At 56.1% G+C, this 9,965-nt stretch overlaps 1 protein-coding gene across 2 annotated transcripts in view; it reads left to right on the top strand.

The window, feature by feature from the left end:
• The first annotated feature begins 294 nt into the window (after positions 1-294).
• The window catches only part of NEURL1 (neuralized E3 ubiquitin protein ligase 1), a 30,942-nt gene continuing 21,271 nt past the window's right edge, over positions 295-9,965 (top strand). The window contains exons 1-2 of one of the 2 annotated variants that reach the window (XM_040624630.1): positions 295-602; positions 6,231-6,284. In XM_040624630.1, coding sequence (XP_040480564.1) covers positions 569-602; positions 6,231-6,284 — 88 coding nt within the window. In that variant the 5' untranslated portion in view covers positions 295-568. The remainder of the gene's footprint in view (positions 603-6,230; positions 6,285-9,965) is intronic. The other variant, XM_040624631.1, reaches the window with a different exon arrangement.

Below are 9,965 nucleotides of genomic sequence, written 5' to 3'. Positions count from 1 at the left end.
TGGATGGCTGCAAGCCCGGGTGGCTGGTGAGGCTGTGTGCGCGCGGGTATCTGTGATGAAGTGTGTGATGGGGAATGAGCATGTGTGTGTGCGCATGTGTGTGCATGCGTGTGTGTGTGTGTGTGTGTGTGTGTCTGCTCTGGCTGGGGCATCTCCAGTGCTTTCTGGAGCTCGGCTATTTCAGGAAGCCTCCAGTCTCCTCCTCCTTATGTAAATAAACATGACAGATCCCATTGCCTGTACCAGTGCGGGGCGGTGGGGGAGGCTCTGGGAGTGGGTGGGAGCCGGAGGCGGCGAGCAGGGCCGGAGGGGTGTGCTTGCGTGTGCGTGAGTGCGTGCGCGTGTGTGCGTGTGTGTGTGTGTGTGTGTGTGGGGCTGGCCTCGCGGGCAGGCAGCCGTGTGCAGGAGGGAGTTCGTGGGGACGCGGGAGGGGCGGGCTCGCCCTGCCATGCCGGCTGCCGGCCGCGGGGGAGGAGGAGGGGCAGGAGGAGGGGAGCTGGCGGCCAGGGTGGCTTGGTGAGGAGGCCAGCTGGCCAAACGAAGGTGGCCGTGCTGCCCGCTGACCGCGATGGGGGGACAGATCACCCGGAGCACCCTCCACGGTAAGGCCCCAGCTGATGCCAGGGGGTCTGCCCATTCCCAGCCTGGGGACCACCTGGGAGGCTGGGGCCCAGGGGCCCTTGGGCAAGGGCAGGATCATCCCCCTGCCTCTTTACTCCTTGGTGGGCTGTGGAGCCATGGGAGGGGGTGCCTCTGGGTGGTTGGCACTGGGGTGGGGGAGAGCAAGGGGGGCTGGGGAAAGCGGGAAGCAGTGGGCTTTCCCTGGTAGCCAGCAGAGGTCAGGCAGCTGAGTCTCCCCGCAAAGTCTTGTTGTCCTCTTACCTTCCCGGGTGCTGACCAGCCCCCACACGGGATGTGAGGTCCTGGGTGTCCATATCCTCCTCTCCTAGAACTGAGGCAAACCATAGGTAGACAGCTGGGGGGACCTGTTTGTAGGTCCTGGAATGCAGGCCACAGAGGTCAGCGCCGTGTTCCATGATGGGCACATGGAGAGATGTATGGGCACACGTGTGTGTGCGTGAGTGCGTGTGTGGGTGTCTGTGCTCACAAGGGTGCATTCGAGGTGTCTGTGGGTGTGTACCTGTGTCTGCTTATGCCTCAACATCCAGATGTGCAAGTGATAGCCCCCCAAGTTGCCTGACTTCAGTTCTCAAAGTGTGTGTTCTGTGGGGGAGGCCAGTGAACTCCTGACCCCTGGGTTCACATCCACGGTCAGACAGACGGCCGGGCAGGCAGGTGAAGGGGTGGAAGGGAGGAGCACGGCACTGGCTCCCTACTTGCAGAGCTGCTGCTCGCCCGGGTTCCTGGCCCCTCCATCTGCCTGGCTCAGGCGCCGTGGTCTTGGGAGTAACATGGCCGATGTGGCACCAGACCCAGAAGGGAAAGACTTCCCAGGGACTTGTTTTGTCATCGCTGGGCCCCAGGAGCTGGGCTTTCTGTACAAACCGGCTGGGGCCAGAACAGTGTGGGCTGACCTTGGGCAGTCCCTGCCACACTTCCCTGTGTCCCCTGCTCCCCCCTCAGACAGGGCAATAGGAGATGGGCAGCCTCCATCTGCTGAGTCCAGTGGGCACTAAAGAACTGGGCGAGGCCCAGGAGGGAGGGAGGGTGGTGGTAGAAGTGATTGGGAAGCTGTGGCTGGGACTGGTGACCAGGTGGCTTCTCCCTTCCAGGCTCTGGACTTTGAGAGAGTAATTTCTAATTAAAAAAGAAAAAGGCAGGAAAGGAGACATGGGAAAAGCAAATCATTGGCTCTCTTAAAAGGAAATAAATTTTGTCCTAGGCCTGGAGGGCTAAGTGACAGATGGAAGGTCCTGGAAGACACATAATCCGGAGCCGGCCAGTGGCCTGGGCCTTGGCCCGAGACTCGGACTGGGCTGACCTGGGCCTGGCCCTGCGTGTCCATGGGGCGGGGGCTCCTCTCAGGGCTCATTGGCCCCAGCAGGGCCTGTTGGCAGAGGGGTGGAGCAGACTGGCATTTTCCACTGGAAGCAGACTTGGTCAAGCCTGTGGCCTGGGAAGGACAGAGAGGCCCTCAGAGCAGGCCCAGGACGTAGCACACTGTCCTCCAGCTGGCCTGGAGCGGAGGCTTCAGAGGGGAGTGAGGACCGTGAGACCACCCCAGACAGCACAGGGCCTTCAAGAGTACCTGCTCCAGGGCCCTCAAGAGTACCTGCTCCAGGGCCCGTAGATACGTGTTATAGTGAGGGCAAGTGTCTTCCTGAGCCTTGGTTTTCTCGTCTGTTAATGGGGCTGATAGTAGTGCCCTCCTCATAGGACTATTGTGAGGATTGCTTAAGAGGGTGTGAGAAGTGAACACGGAGAACCACAAGGGCTTGGAAAAGCATTCTGAGGCCAGAGTCATAGTCCCTCCCTCTGCCCCCGGGACAGGAGGATACTTGGGTGGGCCGAGGACTCTAGGAGCTGGGCATCCAGGCTGGGTGGACCTTCGCGAACGCTAATCAAATGCCTCATCTGCTTTGCCCTCCTTCCCTCCCCTGCCTTCAGCCGGGACCCCACTCCTTAGGCTGGGCCTCCCGCCAAGCTGGCCCTAGCCCCTGCCTCAACCTACCATCAACGTGAGTAGGAGAGGGGAGTTGGGGGTTGTGGAGAAGGCGTCTTTGCCTGTGTCACGTGGGCCTTTAGCTGGAACCTGTGTGTGCCCGTCCTCACACGTCCTGCCCACATCCACAGCTGCTCATGCCCGCACCCATGCACTGGCTGCCTCCGTGGCTCTGGTTTTGCCTCTTTCCGGGGGGGGTGGGTTTGGGGGAGAAGTGGGAGATACAAGGGTATGGCTCCTTCCCAGGGGCGCTCTCAGCCCACAGCCTGACTCCCTGGGAATACTTACATAGTTCTCAATTGTATTTTCACTGTGGGCCTTGGGATTTGGGTTTGGTGCGCACTGAAGATTTTGGATGGCTAGGTGACAGAGATGAGGGGGCTGTGACAGAGAGTGACCCCAGACTGTGTGTGTGTGTATGGGGGTGGTTTCTAGCAGTGTGTTTGTGGACATGTTTTGGCTGCCGGTGTTTCTGGTGTCTGCAGATGGTGTATCTGTGTTTGGGCCTCTGTGTGTGTGTGTACCGTGTGACGTGTACCGTGTGATGTGTACCTATCTACTATTTAAGGGATTTCGTGTCGTGTCTGCGTTTCCGTATGTGGGCAGCCACATTTGTGTTACTTTGTGCGTGGCGCATGTCCTTGTTATTCTGTGATAGATGTCAGTGTTTGCATGAGAGGGGCGTGTGCGTGAGTGAGTGTGTGAGTGTGTGTGAGTGTGTGTGAGTGTGTGTGTGTGTGTGTGTCTGTGTGTGAGGGCTGGTGGTGAGGAGTCAGGCTCCTCTGGGACCAGCCTGGCAGGAGACCCATGGGAGAAATTAATCCCCATTTGGAAAATGGTTTCGGCAGTTACATGCTTGATGTCTTTCATCGGGCAGATTTCCAGAGCTGCTCCCAGTCTTGAGGGCAGGATGGGGGGGGGGTGGAGTGCACAGAAGGAGGCAGCAGCCATACTGAGAGGCCTCCCCTCCCCGGACCTCCCCTGCCCTCCCCTCTTCTTTCTTTGCCTTCCCCCTTTACCTCCGTCAGTGCTCCCCCACCGGCAAGGGTAGGCCCGGGGCTGAGGGGTTGATGTGCGGATGGCACACACATATTCCCTCAGACATATGTGGCACCCCCAGCCTGGTCTCTGGACCAGCAAATCCTAGATGCTGGGGTGCACAGACTTGCGAGTTGGTCCCCAATTCTGTCCGTTCACAGAGAGGGAAGCTGTGGCCCAGAAGGGGAAATGGTGGGCTGAGGTCATGGAGCTGGTGCTCAGGGGGAAAGTCAGGCCTTGCCCCTTCTGCAGCTGGCTCCCCACTTCTCCTTCTCAGGTTCCTTAACAGGCAGCAGGGGAAAGGGCGTCCCATGGCCTTATGAGACCTGGGATTAGCGCAGAGGGAGCTGTGGGTCTCCTGGCCGCAGCTCTGGAGGCTTAGGCCAAGGTGAGCGTGCAGGTGTGGTGGCTTAGCTCGAGATCCTCTTGTTCTCTTAACCCAGCTCTGTGCCTGGCCCCCAGTGGGCACCCAGCGGATTCTTGGTCATTGAGTAAGAGGGAAGAGTGAGGGGTAGAGGCTCTTTGTGGCTGGGCCATGTGGCAGTTGGAGCTGCAGGTGGCCTGGGGGACAGGTGGGATGGAGCCGTCAAGGACAGCTTTGGAGGATGTGAGACCTGAGCTGGACGGTGAAGCCAGGCAAGGCTAGAAAGGAAGGGGACGGTGGGGCAGGTGTTCTTGGTGAGAGTTTGAATCTGGATCCCCCGGCTGTGTGACTTTGGGTCAGTTCCTTCATCCGTACATTGTCCTCTTCTGTACATTGGGGATGGTAAGGTTTACCCTGAAGGGTGGTAGAAAGGATTAAGTGAGCTCACGGGCATTAAGTAAACCTGTGCGTAGCAAACACCCTGTGAATGGCTGTGCTTCTATGAAGGTTTCCGTGGAGGCTCCTCCTGGCCTCGGTATGTTCGTATGCACACGCACATGCACCTGGCCGCCTCCAGGGACCAAGAGTTTCTCTGCCTCCTCCAGCCCTGATGGGTCTTGTGTCCACCATCAGGCACACCCTCTGGTTGTGTGTGTGCACACATGTACACGTGCATGAGTGTGGATCTGTGTAAGGGAAGCTAAGTGTGATGGTCTGTGTGGCGTATGGATTTATGTGACCGAGCCATGCTCCCCACCACCCTTCAGTCTCTCGGCCTGGCCTGGGGGCTTTGGGGAGGTGCTGGGAAGGCAGGGGCCCAGAGATGAACCCGGAATAGTTATCATCTGGAATCCCCTTATGGAATCTTGGGGTAGGATCAGGGAGGGGGAAGAGGAGGGCTGGTCCCCTCCCAGCAATGAGGCTATGGGGAGGCACAACTGTATGCACATGTGGCTGTTGGAAATGTCAGATTGGGAGGTCACAGGGTGAGTGGGAGCTGGAGGCTCAGTGTGTGCAGATTAACTTGGTGATGAAGGTGCTGACCTTGCCCACTCCCTGCTGTCCTCCTTCACCCAGCTCGTCATCATGGATTCGTGCAGTCTTCCAGGGAGCAGCAGGGCCTGCTGTATGCATAGCCGGGGCCCCAGGGGAGATGAGAGGCCTAACATGGCCCCTGACCCTGAATCACAAAGGTGGATATACGTGGTGACTGCGGTGGGCGTGGAGAAACCAACTAGAGGGGACCAGAGGATTCATGTAGCAGAGAGGGGACTAGCATGCTGGCCAGTGAGGTGGGGCTCCCTGAGGGCGGCTGCAGTGTGTTCCCTGAATTCAGAACCCAGAGCTGCCACTTGCCAGCTATGTGACCTTGGGCAAGTTATTACCTCTCAGAGCCTCTGTTTCCTCATCTATGAAGTGGGACTAACTGATACTGTATTGTTGCAGAGCACGTCTGTTGTACAGCAAATCACCCCAAAACTTAGTGGTTTAAACAACAAACATTTCATTATCTCAGTTTCTGTGGGTCAGGAATCTTGACACAGTTTAGCTAGGTACCTCCTGCTTAATGTCTCTTGGGAGGTTACAGTCAAGTTGTTGGCTGGGGCTGTGGTCTCATCTGAGAGCTCGTCTGGAGGGGGATCCATATCTGAGCTTACTCATGTGGTTATCGGCCGTCCTTGATCCCTCGCCACACTGGCTTCTGCACAGGGTTACCTCACCACATGGCAGCTGGCTTCCTCCGAGACAGAAACCCAAAAGAGACAAGAGAAAGTAACCAAGATGGAGGCTGAAGGCTTTTGATACCGAGTCTTGGGCATGACATCCCATTACTTCAGCTGTATTCCATTCATTAGAAGCTAGCTGCTAGGTCTACTCCACATGCAAAGGGACAGAATTGCCACAGGGGATGACTGCCAGGAGGGGGAAGTGGGGATCACTGGGGCCATCTTGAAGCCTGCTTCCTCCAGACACCCGCTTTGCAGGGACTAGGAGGGTGAGGTGAGGTCGCATGTGAAGGGCATCTGATGCAGTATTTGACACCAAAGAAAGAATTAACTCTCATGACCGTCCTTTTCGCCTTTTCCTGCAGGCAAGTGGGGAGCTGTTGCAGGTTCTTAGGCATGCGGTGTGGGTGGGATCCTGGTGCTGGGCAGTGAAGGAAGCTGTCCTTTTTAGTCCTCTCTTTCTCTGGTTTCTCCACAGGACACCAGAAAGGGCAAGGCACAGAGTGGGTACTCGCTGGACACTTGCCAGTTGGTCAGTGGATTGAAGACTTGAACAGTGGCAGTTCATTCAACAACTCGTACTGAGCACCCGCTCTGTGCTCTGAGCAAGGCACTGGGGAAAGAGAAGTAAAAAAGACAAGAGTTTCTGCCCCCGGGAGGCTCAGGGTCCATCAGGGAGACAAACACAAATAACCCTGCAGCCTTTCATTGCCAGAAAGCTACACCACAGAGCACAGAATATGATCCGAGTGGCTCTCTTCTCAACCATTCTGGGTGTGGAGAAGACGGATCAGTGTCCTGCATACAGTGGGCACCTCAGGGCCTTTGCGCTGAATTCTGCGGAGGAAGCAGAGTTGAGAGAGGCTGCTTGGGTGCTGGAGGCTCTGTTAGGGGTGTGTGGGTGGAGTCCCTGGGAGTCTATAGCAGGGCCCTGAACCTGGTCCGGGGCCAGAGAGACTTCTGGGAGAAAGTGGGCTTTAAAATCAAGGTCTGAAGGATGAGTGAGAGAAATGCAGGTATATAGGTGGGAAGGACAGAAAGATTCCCAGCAGAGAAGTGGGCTTGGACCAAGCCTGGAGGGAAGAGGCACATGAGGGAAGTGGGCCCCTTTAAGGACCCCGAGAAGGTCACATCTGCCCTGTTTTACAATCATCTCTCTCACTGAGGCCCCCTCCCCACCTGCTTTCCCACCCTTCAAACTGGCTCCCACCGTCTTTACCCCAGAGAGAGAGCCCTGTTCAGTGCATGCATATAAGCTAGTCTAAATGAGGACTACCCTGGCAATCCAGGATTAGAGTGTTTGGGATAAGATAAAACCAGAGTGTCTGGCCTCCCACTGGGCTGAAAAGAGCTGGTCATCTCCTACAGTAGTGTTTATGGCTTTTATAAGAGAAAATAAGACCGTATGTTGGGATCAGGTGTTCAAGTTTGCAAAATTCTTTCACATCTATAAACTCCCTGCGTCCTCACAACAACCTGGAGAGGTGGGCGGGGCAGCTAAGATGACCCTATTTTGCAGAGAAAAAAATCAAGGTCCAGAGAGGTGAAGTGACTTGCCCAGAGTCACACAGCAAGTCTGTGGAATGGCCAGGGTTTGAACCCACGGCCTCCTGACTCCAGGGCTCATGTTCTTTGCCCCCTGACCCCCATCGTCCAGGAAGTGAGACAGGCCTCCTTCATAGTAGATACAGATAAGCTTGCCAGCACTGGGGGTCAGGGTCACAGACTCAGAGCAAGGCGGTCCTGAACACGGCGAGAGTCCATGTTGAAAGATGGATGGGATTTGGAGGGGTGGAGGTGGGAGGGGGGGCAGGGAAAGAAGTTATGTGGCGGGGAGGGGGGAATAGCTTGAGCAAAGGTGTGGAGGTACAAGAACACGGATCGATGTCAGCAGCATTAATAATTATTATTGTAATATAATAAGTATTAATAAGCTAATCGTCTTAATTATTAATATAATTATTAGCTGTTATATAGCATAATAATTATAATAATCATCATTATAGCAACCACTTACTGGGTTAGTTTTACATACATCATCTCGTTTAATCCTGACAAGAATCGCATGAAGAAGGTCTACCATGACCCCCATTTTACAGGTGAGAAAAGCGAGGCTCCAGAGGTCTCACAGTTAGTGACAGAGTTCAGATTGGGGCTCTCTGGCTGGGTAACTTCACTTCTGAGGACCCGTGTCATCGTGGCACTGGGGGCAGCTGTCAAGTCGCATAGAGTTTGGTCATTGTTGTTAGTATTGCTCTCTCCCTGTCTCTCCTTGGCAGCCCAGCTCTCAGCCCAGCCTGGGCATCCGGGGTTCTGCCAGGATGGTTCTGGGGCAGAGCTGGGCGGGGGCAGTGAGGAGGTCACTCTGGAGGCTGCATTGTGTCCTGGCATCTCCCCCTGGGACCCCCCCAAGAGGCAGGAATGTGGTCCGAGCTGGCTGAGGGTCACCTGGAGGGCTGGCCAGGCTTGTGTCTGGCACCTCATAAATGCCCAGGAGGAATGGGCTCTGGGGGGGAGTTTCCATTGTGTCAGCAGCAGCCTCGCCTGGGGGGGGGTGCCCCCACTGTGCCTCCCGAGAAGCTTGTAAACCTGTCACTAAAGGGGGCCTCCCTGAGAGCTCTGGTGGGAGCCAGATGGTGAGACTGGGGCTCCCCCCAGGACCCCTGGCTGTTGGGGGAGTAGTGTCCCAGCATCTGAGGCCCTTTGCTATGGCTGTTCCCTCAGCTGTGACTGGCCAGAGCCTCCTCCACGCAGCCTTTCCCCACTACAGTTGCCATCTTGGACTCGTGGGGAAAATGGGCTCTAGTATTAGATGCTGAGTAGGGTAAAGGACCCCTACAAGCAGCACTGGAAGATCAAGGTTCACGTCCCCGCTCTGCCACTTAATTGCTGTGTGAGCTCAAGCAAGTTGGTTAACCAGTCTGAATCGTAACTTGTCCATAGAATGGAGACCTTAAAGGTCATAGTGTCTGTTGAAGTGCAGAGAGGGAGCCCTTTTGGATGGTGTAGGGAAGAAGCCTTGCCCCCAGCTGCCCCTCTGGCCCTTGATACCAGAACTGTGCTCAGGGTTGATTCTCATTCTGCTTTCTCTCCTTCCTTTCCCCAGACGATAATGCCAGCTGAGGCGGAGCAGGAAGATGGCGGGCAAGGACAGCAGGGGTTGGGGAGGTAGCAAACACCCTGGCAAGGACCACCATGTTGGATGCCTGAGGGGGCACTCTTCCTCTTGTAGTCTGTGTGAATGGCGCCCCCTGGAGGCATGCAGGGAGGGCCTTCGTGGCTGTTACTGGTGGCCCTGGCCCTTGTTTACAGAGAAGTGATGAGGCCGGGCCAGGGCCTTGAGGGCAGGGAGGACGGGAGCGGGCAGAGCCCAGGGATGTCTAGTTCTCAGGTGGGATTGGCTGGTTGAATGTGGGGTGCTCCAAGATTCCACTGGGGTCCGGGAACATGGAGAGTTGGTGGGTTAGGGTCAGGAGTTCAGCTGGGGGCCTGCCAAGTGGCAGGAGACCATGGTCACTTCGAGATACCCAGCAGGCCAGAGAGGGTTTTCACATCATCTCCACAGAGGTGGCTCGGTGGGCGTTGATTACTCAGAGCTGAGTGCAGAGAGAAGGGGCTGAGGACGGCTCTGGGGACAGCCTCGGGAGCCACACGTGGGCAGGAAGAGGCAGGCGCGGGATTTTGAGTCCAGGAGTCAGTGAAGGTACTTTGTAGCGGCCAAAATGCTCCTCTCATATCCATTTCAGAGGCTTGAGGCTGAGAGTGGCAGGCCCAGCCAGGCTTCGGTGTCCACATCCTCGGCACTGCCTGCCGTGGGTTGATGGGGGCTGTGGTGGTCAGAGCTTCCAGCCTCCCTTTCCTCCATCTTAGGGGAGACCTGATTTGTTAGTTGTTGTTGCTTTTGAGGTATTATTTGTAGACCGTAAAACTCATCCTTTTAAAGTGTATAGTTTGGGGAGTTCTGACAAACGTGCAAGTTGTGTGAGCACTGCCACAGTTAAGATATAGAACATTTCCAGCACCATAAAAACTCCCTTTGTGCCCCTGTGTCTTTCTCGTCCCCAAACTCCGGTACCCACAGATCTTCTGAGCTCTGTAGTTTTGCCTGTTCCAGAATGTCCTACAAACGGCATCCGAGCGTAGGTAGCCTTTGAGGCTGGCTTCTTTCACTCGGCGTGGTTTCGAGGTTCCCCATAGCTCGTTCATGGTGATC

Source organism: Ursus maritimus, unplaced genomic scaffold (genome assembly GCF_017311325.1).
Source record: "Ursus maritimus isolate PB19 unplaced genomic scaffold, ASM1731132v1 scaffold_7, whole genome shotgun sequence".
In the NCBI taxonomy this organism is placed as follows: Eukaryota; Metazoa; Chordata; class Mammalia; order Carnivora; family Ursidae; genus Ursus; species Ursus maritimus.
The sequence above is the reverse complement of the archived record's forward strand: the minus strand, read 5'-3'. Positions and strand labels throughout refer to the sequence as shown.